This window comes from Lytechinus variegatus, chromosome 11 (assembly GCF_018143015.1).
Source record: "Lytechinus variegatus isolate NC3 chromosome 11, Lvar_3.0, whole genome shotgun sequence".
NCBI classification, from domain to species: domain Eukaryota; kingdom Metazoa; phylum Echinodermata; class Echinoidea; order Temnopleuroida; family Toxopneustidae; genus Lytechinus; species Lytechinus variegatus.
Genome location: NC_054750.1, coordinates 25,501,990 through 25,527,513, shown reverse-complemented (window position 1 = coordinate 25,527,513; position 25,524 = coordinate 25,501,990). Strand labels below are relative to the sequence as shown.

The window sequence follows — 25,524 nt, the reverse complement described above, 5'->3', positions numbered from 1 at the left end:
ACTTTCCATCCTTTTGAAGGGATACTTCTCCTAATCAACAGGAGGAAATCTTTCTTATGGTGTCAAGCATTCTCATGCAACAAACCTATCGACGTTTAGCCATTTATGTAACAGTCTGATGGAAAATTGACTTGTAAGACGATGGAACTATGTTTTATAGGCTTTTATAGGCTGTTTTATAGTACACAGCAAAAACTCACGGTGGTGTTAACCGGTGTACATAGAGGACCACACCAGTTATTTTACACCGGTGTTAAATTGGTGGTGTTAGTTTTACACCTATAGGTGTTATTACAACACCTATGGTTGTTACATTTACACTCTTTGGTGTTATGTTCAATCTCTAGGGTGTTATTTTAACACCTCAGGGTGTGGTCCTCTATTAACACCAATTGGTGTCAGTTTTAACACCACAGTTTTTACAGTGTATTCTGAAGTCGGGTTGGAATTAGACCATGGTCTAACTCTGTGCTAAAATTATGGAAAGCCAAACACGTCAAAATTTTGTATAAATTTGAAGCTTCATGTTTACTGTGCTCTTTCTTAATTGGTATAACAACTATCTTCTTTATATCCTTCCCAAACAGTTCAGAATGATTTCAGAGTCACCTAAGCTGAAATATTGAACCCCTACCATTAGGGATTTATGCCACGACTGGCTATCCATAGTTAAATCCCAACTTTAAACCAGATTTAATTTAAACCCGAGTTCAGAATACGGACCATTCAGTCTGAAAGATTTGGAAGCATGTCTGAACATGGACCTACTAGTAGGTCCACGGTCTGAAGATGCAAAATCTTTGCATTCTGCCGTTCTGGATGCCTTAATATCGCAACATTATGATCAAGATTTTTCTCCGAGCATGCAAGAGCCACCGAGTCATCCTCACTGGGCTGCGGCACCGAAGACCCGAAGACTGCCCTCAGCTGCAAGGTAGCCTTCGACCGACATCAGCATCGTTTGTTAGTCCTGATGAACCAAGTTTGGATCTTGTCATCTTTGTATTGTCTTCCTTCTGAATGTCAATATAAACAAAATAAAACTCCGTTATGAATTATGTGAATTTGATGACCTAATGCAGACAAAGACAAACTCTGCCGCAAGACGTAAAAGATGCTTTTCAGAAGAAAAAGAAGGTCCTTGCAAAACGAACGATGAAGAAGATTCACTATATTTTTTGCAAATCTTTACGAAACAAGAGAGCGAGAAGTATGAAACGGTTAAGGAGAATTTAAACCGACATCGAGAGATGACATAACAAAGAATACATGATATATTTTATTATAATTATTCCCTATTATTTAGTGGGATTCGAAAGATACTCATATAATTACGACCGGTGTGTTGACTCAGTTGATAGAGCGTCCGTCTCACAACCGGGAGGTCGGGGGTTCAAACCCCGACCGCGTCAGACCAAAAGACGTTAAAAGATGGGAGTTGCTGTTACCCTGTTTGGCGTTCAACGATTAAAGGGATAGAGCCTCGTCGATCTGGCGCTGCACAGCGGCTGCAGGGCCCACGATCAATTGGACAAAGCAAAGTTTTGGAGTATTTCATTTCATATCTACTTCTATGGATTTTTTCATGATATGACTCAAAGTATTTCTTATTTTCATACTTAAAAAATTAGAGGCATAGTTTTGTATACCTCCTTCTGAATATTTTATTTTGTTGTAAAACTCTCCCTTTACCATGTTGAGCCTTTTCTTTGCTCGTTTTTATTTTCACTTTTATGACTTATAACAATATAGAGTATTGCCACCTCATGTAGCACAGCCACGTGTCATCCAAAAGAAAAAAAATACATACTAAAACAAAATCTTCCATAAAGTAGGATATATTTTTAAGTTTGAGATAAAAATGGGCTCAGTGACACGCGCCCTAAAACCCAGATCAACAACGACGTCATATACCTTTCTGTTTTGAGAGTATCTCTTCTGAAGTTGGGTCTGAAGTCCGATACGTTGTATCCAGCGTGACCATTCGTAGTCTTGGCTCGAGACTTCTCTGTTCCGGAATAGCTAGACATCGGAGAGAAATAAGATAATAAAAATCATGAAAATATATGTGTGAATATACGAACGGAGGGGCAAAACTCCGAGAACAACAACCAAAAACATGCCCATGCAAATACCATTCCATGCATGCACTTAAAATTGACAAAACAAATTTTGCATTGGATCTTGATGTAATCAACACAAATTCAAACACTGCTTTGAAAGCGAATGAATACGACTTTGTCGGCATTCGAAGAACAAGACATGCAGGATGGGGTGGGGTGTGGCGATTCTCTCCAGTTTGAGGGATGGCATCACATCAAATCAGCTCTATTGGCTTAACTGCATAGGTTATAGGTTGTTATAGTGGTGGTGGTGGTGGTGTTGGTGGCGGTAGTGTTGTGTGATGATAGTTGGATGATATATTTATGGAATTAATGAAGATGGATCTGCTGGAAAACAAAGTGACGGTTTCCAGGGTTTGGTGTCGTTGAGTACAAAAACAACAGCAAAATAAGACATTTGTTGAGCAAAAGCAATCACTTCAATTAAAATTGGTATCATTAAACACACAAATCCTATTGTAGATTCATGCATGCAATAAAACAATCAATGCTAGGAATTGAATAAAACGAAGCTGAAAGCAAACACCAAGAGACAAAACGATGAACCCAGAATTTATCATGCTATCGACAATTTTACATTCTCTTCTTCATCATTGTTTTGAAAGGAAATATGGATAAGAACGACACAAACGAAGAAGTATTGCTGAATCAGAAACACCGATAGAAAGGATTACTAAAATATTCAAATTGTATTAAATGACTTTCAGTCAAATTTGTTTAATTTGACATTTTGTGCAGCGCATTCGCAGCTTATATTACCCGATATAAAGTTGGAGTAATGTGTTGAGATTGGATAACAAGCAATCTAGGATGATAAAATTTGATTATTCTAGTAAACCGGTAGGTAACCCGTAGACCAAAAGAGATCCAACAAAAAACCTAATTCACAAAGTAAAAAGATCAGAAGATATCCGATTCGACGAAGGAGCATGCACAATTCGGAGTGAAAAGCCTGAGCACATTTTGAGACTTGGCAAACAATCATTATTATTTATGCGCCATATTTGTGTCAGATACGTCAGATGGGGAAGAAGATACTTTTTCACACAATCCTGAATTTCGAAAGTAGGAGCAAATTTAACATTTTTTATTTTTATTCAAATAATCTTGGAGTATATTTGATCTCGCAACGCATATCGTCACTCATCAAAGGTGTTTTTCCAACAAACCGTGCAAAAACACCTTTATTTTAGGTAATAGCCTTTGATCTTTGAGGTCGAAGTAAAAAAAAAAACATAAAAGTGGTTGAATTTAATTGAGAAAGAATCTCTCAGACATGCGCTTAGGCTTTTAAACACCCCTTGAAAACAGCACAGACGCCACCAAAAACTCACTCGGCGCCCAGTGATTGGTTGACGTAATGTTCGACAACCGATGACAATGCGGTCAGGGGGTGCGTCGAATGTCGCCAACGAATATCATGAACTTCACCGATCTGTACACTGGTTGTATTCCTAGGAATTAGTAAGTCATGTGACGCAAGCCAGCCAATGAGAATGGAGTTAGGAAGTCATGTGATTAAATTAGATTATATACTTATTTTTTTTTTTGCAATTATTAGTACAGAAGAGGATACATTATTAGCGGAATATCAAGAATCAACAAATAATCTAAAAACAATACAAAATATCTGATAACTTTGTTTTAATCATATCAGGCATATTGAGAAGTCGATCGCATAAATTAAATTCTCCATGGTGAAATAGACATTATGTCACAAACTAAATCATTGATATAAAAAAGAATAACAGACTGATATACCCAATGAATAAATGACAATCACCAAAATGAGATGATAACAGTGCCCAATGTTTCTAAACCAATGGCTCCCCGAGGAAAAAAAATCAGATATTTGTTTCAAATTCTGTACCCAGTTTTCCTGTTCTGCGCAGAAAGGCATGCATAAAAGGTTCTGGATGTGAACTCAAAACTTGAAAATGAAATAAGAAGTAAGCATAAAAATGAATGATTATGCAAATAATAAATGCCGTCAGAAATGCAACTGGCCAAAGTAAATACGTATGAATTATTACTATACAGATAATGATTAGTATATTCTATCTATTAGTGATGCAAATATGTAAAAGAAAGGTTATCATAAATATTATAAACCATTGCATATTTAATTCAATTGGGGTTAAGGTTTGGTGTATCAATCCATTTATGGCATTTCCCTCACCAATCTTGGATGAGTATTGTCTAACTGCTAAGAGTACTTTCCGTTTCACAACAGGAAACGTACCCCATCCCTCCCCTATGGGTGGATACTTCATAACTATATACCCCGCACTTTTCATAAGGAATTTTTTGTTTATAAATTATCAGCGATTTGATAAAAAGGGATATTATTTCATTCTTATGGCAATCTTTCCTCCTGATAATATTATTAATAGCAAACTCTAAGCAGATTTCACAGCAGCACCTGCAATATTTTCTGCACCTTTGTATATAAAGAATGAACAATCAATAATCATAAAAATGCTGAATACCTTATCGAGTTTGAGAAAAGCAGTAAGCTAGATGGATGAATAGAAGAGGAAAGGATCGAATGAAATGTAAAATAGATGCGGAATACTACAGAGATTGCGACGATCGAAACGAAAATAAATTCAAGAGAACATCTAATAGGAATATTGAAGAATAGCGGTCAACGCCCGCGCAAAATAAGAATAAAATAGTTCATGAATGCGATGCAAGAATAATACAACTCTCTGTATAGTATAGTGTAGCATATTATAGAGTAAATAATGGAGAAATTGTCACAGTAAGATTTTAACTCATTCTGGTGCGGGGAGGGGGTTCTTGTTTTGATCAATTTCGATTTCAAATTTAACTTTTTTGGGGGGGATGTCCTGCTCAGATCAATTTAATTTCAATTATTAGTATTGAGAACACTTACCATTTCCCCCATATTCATATTGCTTGAATAAATTGCATGCCAAATACACTGTAAAAACTGCGGTGTTAAAACTGACACCAATCTGTGTTAATAGAGGACCACACCCTGAGGTGTTAAAACTACACCCTAGAGATTAAACATAACACCAAAGAGTGTAAATGTAACAACAAAATGTATTGTAATAACACCTATAGGTGTAAAACTAACACCACCAATTTAACACCGGTGTAAAATAACTGGTGTGGTCCTCTATGTACACCGGTTAACACCACAGTTTTTGCTGTGTATATGTTTTTTTATCTTGGACAAATTTCGAAATGTTTTCAGGGTGTCATTTAATATGAATTGAATTTGGCGACTGCATCAATTCATAAATTTATTAAAATGATAGGGTTACATTCATAAATTTATAAAATAGTAAGGTTACACATGCACATAAAGGCTATTACGATGACCAATATCAACTGGATTAGTGAATAATTATAATGGGGTTGAAAATGATATGAACCCTTCCCGTTACTCTTTTATCGTGAATATGCAGTGAAGAATTAAAGAAGTTCAAGTGCACCCTAGCAAAATGATCATTTGAATAAAATGAGAAAGATTAACCAAGCGCAAACATAATTTTTTTTCTCCCAAATCTGATGAAAGATAAGAAGGTCATGACACATTAACGTTTTGATTAACTTCATGAAACAGTTATAAGCGCATCCTGCAAATGAAGGGAACCAATTAAATCATCCATTCACCATATCTTTTGTGTTTTTTTTTTAATCTGAATTATGGAATATTGCAAATTTTCCTCCTTATACTGTAAATTGGAAAAATGCTTGATTTCTTTCTGTATGAGTATTTGGCATTGCCATTAACTTCCAACCTATTATGATTTAATGAAGGGCTTATATCTCGGTTACATTTGCTCTACGGCGGCCGTACAGCGAGTCGAAAACAGCCGTTTTATCATACCACCTATAATGTAGCTATGGAAGAAAAAGGTTCAAACGGCTGTTTTCGACTCGCCGTACGGCCACCGTAGAGTAAATGTGACCGAGGTATTAATTATTGCAAGGAGCTCCTTGATCATTATCAGATCTCGAAAAATTGACATAATCTATCATTCATATCAAAAATTAAAAAAGTAGTTAAGTGTATGATATCACCGGCTCTCTCATTTGCATAATCACCTATACGTGTTTTGTGAAAATCAGCAAAACTTTAGATTACCATAATTTTCTGTTTGGACATCCGATTGTGATGAAATTTTCAGCATTATGCTTGTTTGATTTGCCTGCTTTAATTTGAAATAAACCTTTTCTTGGGCTGGACTTGACCCCAAAACCAGCATACTGCATTACAAAAACATTCTTAGACTTACGCCTTGCGTCTGTGTCGCTGTTGACTCTCGATATTCTCCTTCCAGACGTAAGCATTTGTTGTTTCTCCGTTTGCACTTTGAGCTCGGAGAGTCTTTGCACTGTCCATGCCATTGCGAATGTCTTCTCCGTTCTCAGTACCCTAAAAGTAAAAAAAAAAAAAACTCGTAATGCGTGACGCAACGGACGTAATTTTTGTAATTTCCCTTCATGTTAATGCATGGATATACATATAAAACTGGGACCGACACCCTTTATTGTACGTCCATTTTACAATTTTGATAATAATGATAATAATAATAATAATAATAATAATAATAATAATAATAATAATAATAATAATAATAATAATAATAATAATAATAATAATAATAATAATAATAATAATAATAATAATAATAATAATAATAATAATAATAATAATAATAATAATAATAATAATAATAATAATAATAATAATAATAATAATAATAATAATAATAATAATAATAATAATAATAATAATAATAATAATAATAATAATAATAATAATAATAATAATAATAATAATAATAATAATAATAATAATAATAATAATAATAATAATAATAATAATAATAATAATAATAATAATAATAATAATAATAATAATAATAATAATAATAATAATAATAATAATAATAGACATTTATATAGCGCCATCTATCTATAAATATTCTATTCCGAGGCGCACAATAGTCTTCAATGCTATTATGGCATAATGTATCTCTATTTTCTTACTTGCAGAAAGTTTTTGGTTCCTATATATTTTTTCTGTAATCACCCTGTACTTAACATATGAAAATCTATTCCATGATATTTCTGGTTTAAAGCCTGCCGAATTTCCCTGTTACTGATCGCACATTTTCATGATGAAAATTCAAATTCATCAACCCAATTTTCTTTCTTCATTTTTCACAAAATAGCATTGTCAATATAAGTTGCATACAAAATAATTTGTCATAAAAGAGTATAAATATATAACAGATCAACAACCCTATATGTTAACATTTTTATTATTTGAATACATGTATACAATATGTAATACATGACGGTCGTTATTGTGAATGATCTCAAAATATGAGAATGTAGTTTCCAAATGAATCTTCTTACCGATGCCCCTGAGTTGTTGAACAGATAATAGTGTTGACCATACATCCTTTTATGAGCATTCTCCACCGCCCGCTGAAGAGGTGTCTTGAAGCTTTGTGGACGGAATGCCGGTGGACCTCGCTGATTAATAATAATAAAAAGAAACACATCGAGAAAAGAAGGAAATGATTTCTTCAATTGATTTGGATACTATACATTTAAGTTAATAACAATTTTTCTTCCATGAAACCTTACACTTATCTAATAGTAAACATATTTTTCTCATAAATCCATTACAACTGATATCATATTGAAGAATTGGTACTTTCATGATTTTCATCATCATATCAGACGTAAAATAACGTATTTTCAATCGTAGTTCATTTCAAAATGGTGCATGTTCTCAGTAGTTAAGAATAATGAAAAGCTAAATGAATGAAAAGATGTTTCAAACGAAATAATGTAAAACAAAATGAATGACATAATACAATTATAATTTCAAAACATAAAATCAAGCATTATTTTTTTTCAGAACTGCAGAATAAAACGCATTCTTTTTTGAAATGGAAAGCTTTACAAGCTACGACAGTATTTATGAAAAGAACAAACGATAATGGAAATTCAAAATAGAAAGAAAGTCCAGGAGAGCTTTTGTTTGGTTAAGCCTGTTAAGAGAGAAGCAAACTTACCCTCATAGATCTATGTTTACCAAGAACTTGTGAGACTAAGCGATTTTTATCACGATCGCATTCAACTTGAAGCTGATCATTACCAAAATAATTTTGGATAAAAAGGGAGAAAATTACGTCCAGAAGCAGCAAGGCCATGCAGAGACAATGGAAAGCATGCAAAGGAAAATTTAAGAAATAAAGAAAGATTTTAACATGAGGAAGGCGTCTAGTAAGAATGAAAAACAAATAAGGCACACAGATTTTTTTGCGTCAATTTATTGTTATCTTGGCAACCGTTTCATAAAGCTGTTCTTAAGTTAAGAGCGACTTTAAGAACGACTGGTGAACCCTTCTTAAGCGCTAAACCGTCGCCAATTCAATACCATGTACCACAAGCAAGCAGGGGCGGAAATCTCTCCCAAAAGGCAGGGGGGGGGGACAAGGGTCTGGAAAATTTGACAAGCAAAAAAAGGGCTATTACCTAAAATTTAAGGTCATTTCGACGAAATATATTTGACAAGCCAAAAAAAAAGATCATCCCGTCCCAAAACGCACGTTTTATTCCCATTTTTGAGTGATATATTTCTTAGCATCACCAAAGACCCAAAATATTTGGGGGACATTTGATATTGTGTCCCCCTACTATTTTGAGTAGGGGGGACACGTCCCCTCTGTCCCCCTGGGATTTCCGCCCATGCAAGCAAGGATCACCAAAGGATCACCGGTCGTTCTTAAAGTCGCTCTGAACTTACGAACAGCTTTATGAAACACCCACATGGTATCTGCGAAAACGACCGTGTTAATTTAACATCAGCCTGGTATTTATATCGGTCCACACCAGAGAGGTGTTGAAACACCAGTTTGGCATTTAAGAAACACCAATTAGTGTTAGACCAGTATCGGTCTGATTCTTTCGCTGATTATTCACAAACCAATTGAATATGCACAATTTGGCAAAATGCAAATCAGAGTCGAGGATGTCCCTCACGCACTATTTCTTTTTATTTTTATCGTTTGAATTATACCATATTTTCATCTTTACAGATTTCACATTAAGGACCGGCTTGACTGAACCATGAAATATGAAAATAAAAGATTGCCATCCCCTATATTCATGGATAAGACTTGTTCCATCATCCAATGAGGAGAAAATTACAATATTTCATACAATAAAATACAAAAGAAATAGTGAGTTAGTGATGACATCAGTCCACTCATTTGCATTCTAACCAGGATGTGCATAAAATGTCACAACTTTCCTATTTTACATCCAATTTTGATGAAATTTTTCAGTGTTATGCTTGATGAATTTTTCTCTTTTTGTTTAAATCAAATTTTGATGGGGTGGACTTGTCCTTTAGGTCTTTCACTTTTGCGCGTTGAGTGATAAAATATCTCGGGCTAAAATAAATGCCGATCTACGGAAAATATGATGATAAATATTTCATTTATAAAATACAATAATGAACATTATAACGATGCATCCACAATGAGCACGTTTTTAGTATGTGTTGGTAAAATTGCAAAACAGACAAATCAGCAATAACAAAACATTAATGTCCCCAGATGAAACTACTCTTATACCTTTTTACACAGGCTAAAATTTCCTTAACCCCGTACTGTAGGTGGGGCTAAATTGCCATTTAGCCCCACCTATAGTACGGGGTTAAGCTTAGCCCACTTTCTTTTAACACAGCATTTTTGCAAAGTGGGCTAACCCCACCTTTAGTACGGGATTATTTGGCCTTGCAAAAAAGCAGGGTTATCCCAGCAATTGCGATGCTAAGAGCGATAGTACGGGGTTAAGATCGCTAGTGTAAAATGAAAGTGGGCTGGGGCTAAATGGCAATTTAGCCCCACCTATAGTACGGGGTTAAGGAAATTTTAGCGTGTGTAAAAAGTGTACGAGTGAAGTACTTGTACTACGAATGATCGACAAAAACCACTAGTCCGGGGTTAGTGAGTTTCGTGTGTGAAAAGCAAGCATTCCTTATCCGGGGTTAGCAATAACAATTTGGCATGTGTGAAAAGGAAAAAAAATAGTACGGGGTTAAGGATAGTACGGGGTTAGCGATAGTCCGGGTTAAGAAAATCCTGTGTGAAAAGGGTCTTACTTTTCATGAAATGAACTCGTAATTCTTTACATGAGCAGATGAATGACAACGAAAATATCCCCTAAACCGTCAGTTCCGTGTTTGTTGCCATGGTTGGGTAATAAACTACACTCGCGGTTTTACCACGCCATATTTCAACAAGTCTGACAGCTTTTATCGTTTCGAAAGCAAATATACTTTTTCTATTGAATATGGCTCGATACAATTGATGATTGATTGATCAGCAATAAAATTTCGATGTGACCATGACCTCAGAACGTGTTGAAATTCATCAAGAAAAAATATTAAACTAAAAATAAATATGGATAAGTCAGCCATGGTGGTAAAAATAACCTTTCACACATCATAAGGTTAATAAAATCAAACCCCCATCATGTCCATGATGAAATCAACCGACCAGTGATAATTGATATTCTGACAAATTACTCGCTGTGAAGCACACGAAACATGTTAGAACGGTTTATTTTTAATGGGTCAATTTGCCAATTCGTCCAATTACCAACTAGTCTACTATCATTTGGTCTGCCACCAGTTCGTCCCCTACCCACATGGTCTATTTCCATTTCAGCTAGTCACCATTTCGTCTAATAACCAGTTGGTCCAATAGCCATTTAGTCCATATACCATTTGGTCTAATTTGACTAAGTGTTAACTGGGAGAAATGAATGAAAATTAAATGGATATTAGGCCAAAGCAACTGGTTATGAGGCGAAACGAACTGGTGATTTGACGAAGTGATGATTGGAGCAAATGGTTATTGGACCAAATGGTTGTTCGACGAAAAGTGGGACGGAATGGCATTAGACTAAATGAAGGTAGTCCATGTGGTGAGTGGACGAGTTGGCAGTAGACGATTTGGCACTTAACCGTTAGAACAACCCAAGATCACTTAACATCTATAAAGATCATTAGGGGGAAACATATTAGAATGTCAATGTTTACTGGAGAATGTGCAAAAGGAACTTCTGATAAGTTCTTTTCATTCGAAAAGAGGTTTATTGTGCAAACTGGTGCATATTGACCGGATTTTCATGAGAGTTTACATTAATATACATGAAATATAAACATTCTGTAGTACTGAATGATAATTTAAGATCCGATCTGATATAAAATTGGATTTGGGAATCAAAATTATTCCACAGGTCATGTAAAGGGTGTATGTAACATAGCCCTATAAAATATTGGACAGTGAGCTGCCTATGAAATATTGGATAATGAGCTGAATTATGGAACTGTGTAGTGGAGGTGAAAATGCGTTAATCGGTGTAAAACAATTCATTTCAAAATCAAAATGAAAATGGGTTTTTGTGTATTAAAATGAATTTTGTGAGTGCGTTAGTGCGTCCACATGCCAACCATCATCCGACATGGCAAACAATCTACCTTTGATTTTTGCTCATCTTTTTTCCCGCCCGATTTCGTTGTTTGCTGAGTTGTTGTGTCGTTTACCTGTGGAATCTTGGGAATAAGGACACGGTTGCTATGGTTACAGATATTTCTAAACCCTCAACTGTTACAGAAGTTAGATTTACGACTGCTGAAAAACACTCTGAGTGTTAAAAAAGTTAAAAAAAACCTTTTGGCAAATAAAAAGTAAAATCTCTTGATAAAACTCGGAAGCGAAATTAGCTAAGTTATTTCACGTCATTCTTCATGATGAGCAACTTGACCATACTCTGTATAGGCTACATTCAAGAGCTGATCTAATACCGAATCACACTTCTCTCGGAGCGAGACTAGAGACTACTCCTTTTGGAGCGATATTTGCATCTTTTGAGAGCGGATTTTAGCCTGTTTTGAGTAAAAGTGTAAAAAAAAGATACACAATTCACTCCATAAAAGAGCTATAATGCACTCTATAAGGATTGTATACAGTAAACCCCAAAGGATTCACTGCGAAGGGAGTGTGATTACAGACTAAATCAGCTCTCACGTTATAATACTAACTACAAAACGTGTGCAAAAGTATTGAAAACAACAATTTTCAAATATTAGACTTTAGTTATTTTCACGCGTTAAAATTATGACATACTATATAGCAAGAATGTATAAGTTCAAAATCTTGTCATAAACTCTTACAGAGATTGATTAATTACCCAACATAGTCCGACCACACATTGGTCAAAATCTACCAGATTTCTGGAACATACATTTCTGACCAATACCATGAATACACTGGTCAGTCTTCACAAATATCGTTAATCAGACAGATAATTCACCAAACTGTATTAAAATATTTGATTTTCGAGTGTCAGAAATCCGTATAACTCCTGATATATGGATACCTGACATATATAAAATTCTTTGCCTTACTGTAATGTGCATCAAACTCAAGGGGAGGGGGGGGGGTGTATGAATCATATAAAAGTAATACACAATGAAAGAGATGTAACATTTATTGTATTCCTTATTCTTAGTTGTATAGGAAAAAAAAGAGAAAAGGAAGAATCTTAGGAGCTGGTGGTATAATATTATGAAGAGCAAGAGAGAAGGCCGCCATCGTAGCGTGACATGTAACCATGGTGAACCAGGCTAATGGTGCATGAAGAAAAGCAGTGGCAAGATTTGAGTGAAGAAGGGAAGCAGGAAAAGATAACAGAATAAAACGGAGAGTACTTGTTCGAGTTTTAAATAAACCGAAATATAAGAATGACAAGAATGCGAACGAAAACCACCAAATGAAATGGGATGAAAACAAAAGCAAATGTCTACTCAATGGAATAAGAAATTAGTACACCCGTTGCAAACAGTGCGTCGTTGAAAAACTGCCACTTCGATTTGGTGCACGCAACCTTTGATAAAAGAGGTACCTACTAGAAAATAAAAAAGAAACATGTCCAATTTAAAACCAGCAGAACAGTAATTGATTTTTTTTTACTAAAACTGGGTGTCGCTATGCTGCTTGTTAAACGGACTCCCCATTCATGACGCATTCAAATTGACGCATGAATGTAGCAGGGATCATGACAAGGCTATTGGCGCAAGTTAAAAGACGCATCATTTGCAACGGGCAATATCATGCCACAGTCACATCAACGCAACCGGCTCAAGACCGATCAAATCTGTAACGTTATTTCAAATGGCGTACCAGAGATCGCTTTGGAATCCGTTTCGTTGGTGGGACTGTAACATAGACGTGATAGAGGAGAAAAGAAAAGCCCTGTACCTGACGGACATGATCAGCCGAGTGCACCCGAGACTTTCCCCGTGACAGAGCGGACTTGAGTAGCCTCTGGTCAGTGAATATACCAAGGAAAGAGATGCAGGAATACAAAAGTATAATACATGCATTGATCTAAAATAAGCTACCCAAGAAAAGGAAAAATTCATGGTAAAACAGAATGATATATATATGCATGCATGACAATACTCTATACGTACTATGCATGCATGACAATACTCTATACGTACTATGCATGCATGACAATACTCTATACGTACTATTGCATGCATGATTATACTCTATACGTATATGTAAAGTTAAGGTAATATAATCATGATAAACCACAATATCGCAACATATTTTTCATGATCTTCATCTTCACCGTTGAATGTATTCGGTTGTAAATGTATGTGTTACAATTAATAATACATAGTTTTGTACTTTTGTTGAAAAAATATAAAATCATCAATATAGTAAACCAATATGCATATACTTGCTACATGTATTATGAGGAGACACCGTGAAAAAGGTGTCATGTTGTTAGAGGCCGAGTTTTAACAAGATAAAAAAACCCTGTTAATTTGATCGGTGCTCATAGTTCAAATGCGTTCATCAAACAATCATGTGCTTTTGTGCTTAAAAACGTAGGCTGCAAAAACTCCGGTGTTGATTTAACACCGGCCGGGAATCCGTCCACATCAGAGAAGCATTGAAACAATACCAGTTTGGAATCAAACCGATGCTGTTTTAAAAAGTAATTGGTGTTGTATAAACACCTATCTGGTGTTCGACTAATACCAAACCGGTGTTGTTTAACACTTTTCTGGTGTGGACATATAGAGATTACGGGCTGGTGTTAAATCAACACCGGAGTTTTTGCAGTGTATGAATAAAACGTGTCAGAGAATGAAGAGTGAATTTGAGAAGTTTGTAAACTGTTGGGGGAATATATTGGGGTAGAACACAGCCTTCCAGAGTGAATAAAATTCATTAAGAATGACATGAAATAGGAAAAAAATGGATAATCATTTTCGATCAACAATGGTCGTATGAATATGAACGATTTGTCATTTCATTCGTTGCATTGTGACAATTTGTTTATTGAGATGGTTAATAATCATTTTCAAAACAAAACAAAATTACAAAATAAAATCATATTTCTTAATTTTATAACTCCAACTTCATAACCACTTTAAATTTGTATTTTTAATATAGTCATAATGAGAAAGCAAGCTAATGACGGACAAACTGATGTCGATTCCAATTCGAAAGAGTCAGACTATCTCTACTTATGAGAAATAAATTGATTATCACCACATTTTATCATACATATAAATTACAGTTAGATTAAATGGGTAGGAGACTGTAGATCATAATTTTCTTGAATAAAACTGTTCTTGGAGCAGATGGTACAAAATGTAATAATTCTGGCTTGGACCAACGCGTCGGTATAACTTTCTATGTAAACAGTGCCAAGTCGTAGCCAGGCAACTCTTACTGAGGTGTTCAGTGCCTGTAAGGTGCGACCGAAAGTATAGTGAAATCATGTGCATAAGTTAAAAAACCTTCAAAAGGGACCTCCAAATACCAAGTGAGACGGTCAATGATTAACAAAGTGCTTTGCAATAGGCAAATGGGTGTTATAAGTTACTTGATACCACTGTTTCACAAAAGGACGACGGATATTCTTTTCTTTCAAACACGCTATCGCTCTGACACTCTTATTTTGATCTCTTGTGGGTATATGCATGTTGTGAATATAATGTCGGTCTGTCTATTGTCACGTCTGATGTCTGTAATTGTTGTCGATCTGATATCGGTCCGTCTGTTGTCGATCTGATGTCATTCTGTCTATTGTCGATGTGATGTCAGTCTGTCTGATGTCGATCTGATGTCATTCTGTTCCATTGTCGATGTGATGTCAGTCTGTCTGGTGTCGACCTGATGTCTGTCTGTCCATTGTCACTGTGATGCCGATCTATGTAATGTCGGTCTGTCTGTTGTCGATCTGTCTGTTGTCAATGTATTGTTGGTTGTCTGTTGTCGATCTGATGTCTGTCTGTTGTCGATGTGATATTAGTCTGTCTGTTGTCGATCCGATGTCAGTCTGTCTGTTGGCGATATAATGTCGGTCTGTCTGTTGTCGATGCGCCTCGGTCTGTCTGGGGTAGATGTGATTTTGGTCTGATAACGACCTGATGCCTGTCCGTCTGTTGTCGAGCAGATGTATGTATGTTGTTCATCTAATGTTTGTCTTTCTGTTGTCGATACGATGTCGGTCTGTCTATTGTCAACTTGGTAAATCATACATAACATTTTGAGCATGCAATTGCATTATCCCGTGCGAAAGAGAACCTTGAAGTGACTTTACTTAACAAATTAATATACACGTTTAAGAGTTAATATGCAGAAATATTCATGAACACAGTCGCAAGGATTTCAGAAATCTATAGTAATTTCAAATTCCTGGCATGACATGGGTCCCGTTGCATAAAGGTTCCTATTATGCTAACTTTGCCATCCATTTGTGACGACCATTGTAACAATGCTCATCAGCCAATCAAAATCAAGGACCCCATGAAAGTTACCATTGGTTGGCAACGTCACCTTAATAGCAACTTTTATGCAACGGACCCAGTATCGTGTTCAGTGTGTACTTAGCAATATTGTGTTCACATAATGGTTAATATGCAGAAATAAACATGAACACAATCGTTAACTTACACTGTCTAAGTTTTTGTCCATGTCCACAGTAGATTCTTCTATTGCACTCATTATGCTGTCGGTATACTGAATTAAGTTCAGTTTGTGGATACAGGCAATGGAAATAATTAGATTTAATCGAAATTTACCACTAATTCAGTAAGACTTCTAAGGTTGTGATTGAAGGAAATCATCAAAATAATGATTAGTGTAGAGATAGTTCAACATAATGATGGTAGGTTTGACAGTTGGACGATGACTGTAAATAAACAAACATATAGGTTTGTGAATCACTTAAGTGAAAAGAATAGTCATGATCAACATTTACGACTGGAAAAGTAAGCCTACAAAGAAAAACAGTTTAAGTAGTAGCTGATAAAATATGCTACATCAAACGATCTGACTTACCTTGATATAACGCACATCAGCCAGATCCGTCTCCCTTTCTCGATTGGCGTTATCCCCCTCCTCGTCCTCTTCAAAATCCCTGCTTACCCCTTTTCGGTAGCTTATAACAGGGATCTTGGCGGAGTGGAGGTTTACTGCCTGCTTGGAACCAGGCTTTCGCCCCTCCGACGAGTGGACATCTCTTACCGGTGTGGTTTGTCTGCTCGTCACCGGGACAGGTGGAAGACTAGAGGAAGAGGGTGATCTGATGTCTTCAGGCGGCCTAGGAGATGAAGACAATGTACCAAAGGAGTCTCTTGAGGAAGCATCTTCGTTTTCGTTCGCCATGGCAGCATACATGGATTCACGACCTTTACTTTGTTTCCCCAGCCGCCTTTCGAGACGGGGTGCAGTGGATAAGAGGTCGCCAATGCTGACCACAGAAGTCTTTGTCATGTAGTCGATTTTCTTCGAGTCTTTGATGGCTTCCTCGATCAACAACCGATTATCCAGTGAGATCCTCCTCGGCGTTTCATCTGTTTGCGATTCAATTTGAGTGTTCTCAGCGCTGTCAGATGTCTCACCCATAAGTAACTCACCAGCAAAGATACCCGGTCGAGCGTTACCAGCATGTGCGTACGAGATCTTTACTGGGTTGGCTGTGACCGACACTTTCTTTGAGTTCACCTTGGTCTTTGTGGCCTTCTTAAGAGCTGCTCTTCGAAGTCTGTCCTCTGCAGATTTGGTCCCTGCTGACCCGAGACGTCTCTTTAACGGTTCTCTCTGCTGCGTTCGAGACACGGGGGCGCTGTGGGAAGTACCATTGCGTGCGTTCCAGTCAGGTACACTTTCACTGCTGATTGCCTCACCATCCGCACCCTCCAAAGGTCCAGGATCATGGCTGACCAAACCAAGGTTTTCTGAGGACTGGGTATCTTTGTGCTCTACATTTCTAAAATCCCTTGTAACTTTGTCCGGTATGTCCAAGTGGACAATCTTCTTCTTGCACGAGTTGTCATCCTTGTTAGTATCAGTACCGGCCGTCTTGTTCAAATGATTCGTCCTTTTCTCGTCCTCATTGCATTTCTCCTCTTTGGTTGATTGATCATTTTCTTTCTTGTCCGATTGGCAAATTTCGCTAGGTTGTTCATCCTGGATCTTGACTTTGGCAACCTCATTCCCAATACCATCATCATTGGCTTCTGCTTTGGTCGTTTTACTTGAATCATTGCTAAGGTCTGTGCCGTTGCTTTCCTTTTGCCGACATTCTTCTTGCTTCACGTCAATGTCTTTGTGCAGGCTCAGGCTGACATTCACGAAAGCTTCAAAATCCAGAATGCCGGTGCACTGGTTGTCAGTTGTGCAGAGGAAAGGCTCCCATAGCTTGGAGGAAGGAACCCCTTTTGGAGCATCTGAAATAATCGAAAGGAAGTGGTTTCATTACATCTTATACAAAGACTGCCATTCGGTGGAACGGTAGGATAATTATTTATGGCAACCAAAGACCGGGTAAGAATATTCACAATTTTGACCTAGGATTCGTGGATTTGTCATGATCTACGAGCAGGTACATAATGCCGTCTCTGAAGACAATTCATCTGTGGTAATTATTGAAGTTGATAGTAAACTCGTGCGATGAGATGATCCAATTAATGCTCTATTATTATATTTTGTCATTCGATCATACTGGATGATTTTCGACGAGGACTACCCTCTCATTAAATGCTCATCAAAGCCAAGTCATTATATTCAATTAGAAATAGCAAACATCCAAAATATCTCACCTGCTTTAATCTTCGAGTTTCTTTTGGCCCAGGCATCTATGGCTGTAGAAAGAGAAAAATGATATCGTTAAACAATAATTAAGTTCAGACTGATATTTTTGTAAGTGAACATTAAAAGGAAAATTTGGTCTGTTGGCCTAATTATAAAGATGAGTAAATTTTATCTGGAGTTATTTGTAAGCCGTTTCAAAGCCACAACTTCTTAAACATTTTTTTTTTTGGGGGGGGGGAGGGGGAGGATACGTTCAGGTGAAAAATCACATAGCTTTTAGTCTGAATTATACCCCTGCATAGGCATGGTAAAGAATAATCTTCATACATACCACTTGAGGCTCTTGATATACGAATTGAATTATTAAGATTTTTGTTCTGTTTGTATAAACACATGATTAGTAAGGATGTCTCGAGGAGCCCATTATTATTACATTGTAGATGATTAAATAATTGTTCATTGGATAGGGATTGTGGAACTTGAGTTGTTTTTACTCAAGGTGGTCGAGGAATTAGACAGTGTTGATCATAGTGGTGGAAGGGGGGGGGGGGAGGTGATAGGCTGATAAGGGGAATGGTGTTCTTACCTAGGTAGAAGACATCACTCTCGGCATCATCACTCTGCTCCCATCCATTAAGGGGAACCCAAGCCTCACATCTTGGTTTGCTGTAATAAAAAAAATCAGTGATAAAAAGCAATTATAATAACAACAAATGAAAAATGAATAAATCGAGAAACTCGGGTGGAATCACTGGAAATGAAAAGCAAATCTCTATCTTGACGAGATTGATCGCGATTTGGTAGCATTTTCACTGGTGGGATTAAAATATGGGCCAATTCTTTAAAAACAATAGCATATTTCAGAATTCAAGACTCTATAGGATATAGAATTGAGATGCATAAAGGCCGGTCTCACCGCTTACTCGGTTTTCGGGGTACCTATTTATCTTCTGGCACCCAAGTGAAACAAATTTGAGCTTCCACTATGGGATTCCCTAAAACTCTGAGAAACACTGCCGTTTGTAACTTGTGTATGTGTTGTGTTATAAAAATTGAAGCCCAGAAAAAAAGCTGTGCCCGAAAACCCATTATTTAGTGAATAAAAGAATTGAAATATAAAGTGACTGGAAACCCCTTCTTAATTTGATTCTAAACATTAATATCAATCTTCCCAGATGTGAATGATGATTTTTCAGTTAGAGATATTTTGTTAGTGTTGGCACGATTTTTTTCTTCATATTTGTTTTAATCCATATAAATAATATTAATTACAACATGAATCAAAGATCAGTCTATTTTGAAATAAGACCTTTGTAATGTTGACGCATGCCTTTAACATGCTACTATTTTCACATCAAACTGCCAAACAAAGATCGAAACGTGACGTTCAGTCGTATAAGTGTCGAGTTACTATGTAACGGCACACCGATTCCTTTATGTAGTGCATTTTGTTTAACCATTCGATTGATATGTATTTACAGGTTGGCTCCATTATATTTGCATTTTATATATGCATTTACAATTTGACTCGCACACATATACAGTTTTCACACGCAGGTGCATATACATTTCTTGCTGTGTGATTTTAGATTAACAGACTGATTATATACACAACATTAGTATGTACAGAAGTTCAGTCACTGTATAAATAGAAAGTAACGTTCTTTATAATCAGAAGCGTAATGAGCCCACAATTTCGAGGAGGCACAACAATTAGGCGTGTGTGAATTTTGTGAAAGTCCCGAGCGAGCGAAACAATCGAACGTGTTTTTTTTACAAATTAAAAACCTAATGATGTGATAGATGTTGACAAAATATGAAATAAAAAATACATCTTATCTTACCATAATTCGTTTCCTTATATTTCCTTTTCTCCCTGTTCTCATTTGTGTTGTTCTTGGTCGTAGAGCTTTTGGGGTGCCATGCCCCTGAGCCCCCCCCATATGTATGCCAGTGTTTATAATACACCCACACTCTTAAAACAAATCAGTCAAATTGACTAGACAAGTAGTCAGCTGGTTCCAACTGATATGACAATCACTGATGATCACATTTCTGACGTATATTCTTGTCAGAAATAACTATGTTCTAGTAAAATACGACTAGAAAATAGCCAAATATGACTAGATTATAAGTTGCTCCCAGCTGACCCTATTAACTAGTCATTTTTGACTGATTTCTTTTTTAGAGTGCATGATATAAAGTCATTCATTAGCGTATGCGGTCCAGCGTAGCGTAGATCATGCATTACGACTGCAACTATTAGTAAATAATCAATACAATATTTACCCGAAAAATATTGAAATACGACTGCAAATCGATGTATTTTTGTTCTTACCACATTTCAAAGCATCCACAACCGCATTTTACTTCGGAATAATTTGAGGTAAAGTTGCTGCTTCTGCAAGTCTAACGTTTCGATCGATCTCACGTATGTGTGTATTAGCAATTATCCTTGTCATTAACTGCCAATACTGACACCGCAAATTCGACGCCAATGACATTTCATGTAACTAATCGATAATGACCTTTATTTTTCACTGCATACTGCCGCAGTCACAACCGGTGAGCCCGACTCCAGACCGATCGAAGCTATTACGTTATTTCCAATTGCATACCATCGGTCGGTTTGGAGTCGTTCTCGTTGGTGTGACTGAGCGTGATATGCGAGTCATGATTTGAGTACAAAGGATTTGATGATAATGCGAGGGCAAAGATTCTTCCTTTGTATGGTTTATCATTAGTGAGAGAAATCATAGATTTAATTGTATTTGTAGCAAGGGGATCCAGGGATTGATTTGCACGTCAGGGGATAAAAAAAATCGATTTCGAATTAATTAATAGGAGGCAATGAAATGAAAATGTTTCAATATATATCCTCTGTATGATGTATCCTTAGTGAGAGAAATCATGGATTTATTTGTATTTGTATTATTATGAGCAGGGGTCCATGGATTGATTTGCGCGTTGGGGGATAAAAATGTTCGATTTCGAATTAATTAATTGGTGGCATTTGTCACAATGAAACGAAGAATATTACAATGTACGAAAACATTTTAGCGATGGACTGTGTTTATAGATACATTTTTTTGGCCTGTCAGACTTCCTTTGACATGATATTGGAAAAATGCAAACGAGGACCATTTTTTTCTTAAAGTGAACCTCTCCGGTAAAAAAATATAGGGGCTTGAAAATGTTAACATTTTTACATGGGGTCAAATCAGTACGCCTTTGAGGCAGTTAGCCACTAATTGATATTGAAATGATAATAATTTCAATTTTTCAATTTCATACAGTGCTGTTACCAAGAACGCATGCATCGGGATATCGTTATATGTGCTTTACATAATCATCTGGATGTAATACAGTGCAGGACCATTTGGTATAATGCACCGGGTTAAAAGAGGGCACAAATGAGTTTAGTCGAAACGTAGGTGGCTTTCCTCGATCTTGGCTTTAAACACCTCTGGTGATGTACTGCTGACAACTTCGTTAGGGAGTTGATTCCAGGCCAACGTTGTATTCACAAAAAAATAATTTCTTTACTGCTCTGTGTTACAATGTCTTGTTTCTCTACCACATTAGTAGCATCAAAGTATACAAATTTCTTAGCTTTGATATTACGTTTGGGTCTTGCTTTAATAAGATATTTATCAACAGGAAGGGCAGGAACCAACCCCTCGACCACTTTGAAGTAGGATGTAAGTTTCAGGACTTGGCGTCTTGAGGCAAGAGTAGGCAGGTTGAGATTCTCTCTCATCTTGGTAATCGAGCCTGGTTCTCGAGAGCTGTAGTCGCCACAGATGAACCGTACTGCTCTACGCTGTGTTTTCTCCAGACATTGAATGTCCTTCTGAAGATAGGGATCCCAGACACATGCACCATATTCCAGGATAGATCTGACTAGTGCAATATATGCTGTGCGTTTGCAATTCTCTGGGCAGAAACTTAGGTTCCTTCTGAGTAAAGCAAGGACAGAGGTTGCCTTCCTCACAGCTTTGTTGATCTGGGGTGACCACTTCAGATTTTCGGCTAGTGTTACTCCAAGATATGAATGTTGAGATACATGTTTAAGTATACAGTCATTTATGGTGTAAAAGTATGAGGTTTGGGCATTTATACTTATAACTTCGCACTTGCCAACATTGAACCTCATTCCCCGGGTGGATGCCCAGCTTCCTAATGCAGTAAGGTCCTGCTGCAGCTTATGATGGTCTCGTTGAGACTTAATCTGTCTATACAGCACACAGTCATATGCGAATAAGCGAACCTGTGACTGGACGACATCAGGGAGGTCGTTGATGTAGCATAGAAATAACAAGGGTCCGAGCACTGTCCCCTGCGGCACTCCTGATGTTACTTCTTCTGGGTCGGAATGCTCTCCATCAACTACAACAGTCATCTCCCTGTGTGTTAGGAAGGATGTAAGCCACTTGTGTATCGAGCCATCTATCCCATAGTTCGCTAGTTTGTGTAGGAGTAGAGTGAGGCACTCATATTACGCCAGTCATTGTTATTTGTCTTTGCCCGCAATCAAAATGCACTACCCCCACTCCACGGGGGGGGGGGGCATTCCAGATGGAGCTTTCAATATTTTCAAGCTCAACTGCTGGGTAGAACATAATTGGCTTTCTCAACCTACCAGGTACATGTGCCCATTTAACACCGGGGTCTGGGAGAGTCACACTTGACGTTGTATCAATTTAATGTCAAAGGAGAGTGGTATATGCATTCTTGTAGGACACGTGGCGGTGTATATCGAGTATACCGACATAGCAACGAATTCGAGCTGGTGCACAAACAACCTTTTTTTGCTTTTGGACAAGCTATGTCCTATACTTAATGACTTATGACTGACTGACGTGCAGTACTGAAGATGATGTTATCAAACATTACATTTTATCGATCTACTAGACAAAGTATGTTTAATTGTCCATATGAAATGAAATCAAATGAAAAAATCTTTAAAGACCCAAACCCCCTTACATGTCTGATAACTTATACCGCAGACTTGACTGCTGTATTAGCCCATCTAAATCGATTTGCCGATGGTCATGGAATAAAAATGGGACTTGAATGACATATAAAGTCATGCCCTTTTATAGGTCTTGGACAGAAAAGTTCACTCTCTCTTGATGTTGAGCTTATACCACGTAACCATGATCGAAACTATGAAACATCAGTCATGTCAATAGGCCTACATTTTCTACATTCAGTTGATGGTTTCTAAATACATGTATAGCATTTAAAGTCATTTATTACCATATAAATATCTTTTCTAAAACTACGTTAAAATATATTGATGCGTTTATGAATATATATGCAGTTCCACATTCGCAATGAATTTTGGGCACGTCTAAAAGCCTAAATGGAAAGCCTATATGGTCATATAACAAGTTACCTTGTCGTCGGTGGATTTAATCGTTTTGCATTTGTTTCATTTTGTCAAATTGATATGTTTTTACCATAATGTTACCGGTATTTATTCCAGTGATTTCGTAGATATACATCCTATCTTCTAACAATCGAGTTGTTTTCACACTGATTCCGACGTGATCGTTTAATACTGTCAAAACAAGGTAGAAATAATTACAATCAGGAATGCCATGTTTATACAGATAAATGCACCAACACTGACCTGCTCACCCCCAAATCTATATGGAGCCCAAGGGCCATTTCTCTTATTATTGTCCTAATTGTCCCGCGCCATGTATCCGATTGTCTTGCGGACAACAGTCATTACGTAATAGCAATACTAGAAAGGAGCGATCGATAGTAGACTATTGTTTGCTATCTAACCCTGACGAACACGCTTCGCACCTGATATTGTTGAAAAGCATATATGGCAAGCCTATACGTAAATTGCTCTTAAAGTCGACTTTCATTAATTGGCATCTACATTTCCACATTAATTATAGTTTTTTCTGACAGACTGTGTATCATTAAACGCAATCGTAGTCATTTCATGTAGGTTCCCACCTGATTTACGAGTTTTATTTCATATAATCAAATATTTTCTTACATCGAGATATTAATACTGAAGCCATTCCCGAGTAAATAAATCATTTAGATTCATTCAGAATTGAGATTAATATTTTTTTTTTTCTCTTGCATTTAATGTAGTAATCATAACTGCAGACCCTTATGTCAGATCGCAAACACCTGACATTTTAAAAGTGACGTCACACATCTTTGTCACATTGCCAATTAGTGGGATCTCTGTATAATTAGAGATCGAAATATCAAATGCTTATAACTTTCTCATTATTTGTCCGATTTTTCTCAAACTTTCGTTGATCTGTTTCTTTGGTTTTTCTGTTTTCACACAAGCTTGTTCTAAAGGTTTCATTCTCCTTTACGCTATTCGGTTGCGAAATTACCGCGATGATAGGATATAGAGGGAAGGTAATATCTTTTTACTAGCGTGAAGCATGTAGTGATGCTTTACACTATTAAAACAAATCAGTCAAATTGACTAGATCAGTTATGTAGTCAGCAGGATGTAACTGATATGTCTAGTCACATTTCTGACGTAGATTCGATTCAGAAATAACTATATTCTAGTAAAATACGACTAGAAAACAGTCAAATGTGACTAGAATAACAGTTGCACTCAGGTGACCCGATTATCATTTTGACAGATTTGTTTTGATATTTATTCAAATACTTAAATACTCAGGGTTTCCTCTAGAAACGTTAATTCATGCAGTGACAGCAGAGAGGGCACCGCAGTTCAGATATTTGCAAACCTCCACAGAGTTACAGAATTCATTTAAATCTGGGATTCAGATAGATAATCAGATTCACTTTCAAAAGCTATCTTTGGTATTTCGTTTTTTTGTTAATCTGACGTTTTACCTTTGGTTTTTATTTGCCTTCGATGACGATGTCCTGGGTAGGTTCCTCGATCCGTTCTGTGGCGTCCTGGGAGCAAACATCTAGATCGTCATCATGTCATCTCCTGGTCGTCGTCGTCCTCATCCCCCTTCTCGCCGAAGACTGCTCACCGTCTTCGATGACGAAACGAACAAAAATGTTCAATTTGATATATTTATTATATTACATTGAATACATATGTATATGCTGGGCGTATATAATCGGTAATTAAATGTGACGATAGGCCTATTTGTTGTTTGTGCTCTAACTTCTAAGATCTCAATTGTGATACTAAGTCACGTCAGTAGAATATATATATATGTGTACAT

The 25,524-nt window shown here is 36.7% G+C and overlaps 1 protein-coding gene across 14 annotated transcripts; it reads right to left on the bottom strand.

The window, feature by feature from the left end:
• Positions 1–467: 467 nt before the first annotated feature.
• LOC121423736 lies at positions 468–25,308 on the bottom strand. 14 transcript variants are annotated; one of them, XM_041619194.1, is made up of 13 exons: positions 25,178–25,308; positions 18,906–18,985; positions 18,328–18,369; positions 16,565–17,955; positions 16,178–16,243; positions 13,457–13,522; positions 11,674–11,748; positions 8,195–8,266; positions 7,527–7,646; positions 6,398–6,537; positions 3,458–3,577; positions 1,915–2,022; positions 468–1,016 (listed from the first exon to the last, which is right to left on the bottom strand). In XM_041619194.1, exons 1-13 carry the CDS (start codon positions 25,255–25,257, stop codon positions 995–997), a joined length of 2,382 nt encoding a protein of 793 aa, XP_041475128.1. In that variant the 5' UTR covers positions 25,258–25,308; the 3' UTR covers positions 468–994. The 14 variants fall into 14 exon arrangements, with proteins under 14 accessions (XP_041475128.1, XP_041475133.1, XP_041475131.1 ...); XM_041619199.1 differs by lacking the exon at positions 3,458–3,577; XM_041619197.1 differs by lacking the exon at positions 8,195–8,266.
• Positions 25,309–25,524: the final 216 nt, after the last annotated feature.

Bases quoted from the DNA above. Each gene is read 5' to 3' on its own strand.
- LOC121423736 (XM_041619194.1), bottom strand. From the start codon at position 25,257: ATGTTTGCTCCCAGGACGCCACAGAACGGATCGAGGAACCTACCCAGG. The intron at 7,647-8,194 runs GTAAGTTTGCTT...ATTATTAATCAG, and splicing joins GTAAACATAGATCTATGAGG to CGAGGTCCACCGGCATTCCG. The intron at 6,538-7,526 runs GTAAGAAGATTC...TTTTACTTTTAG, and splicing joins TCAACAACTCAGGGGCATCG to GGTACTGAGAACGGAGAAGA.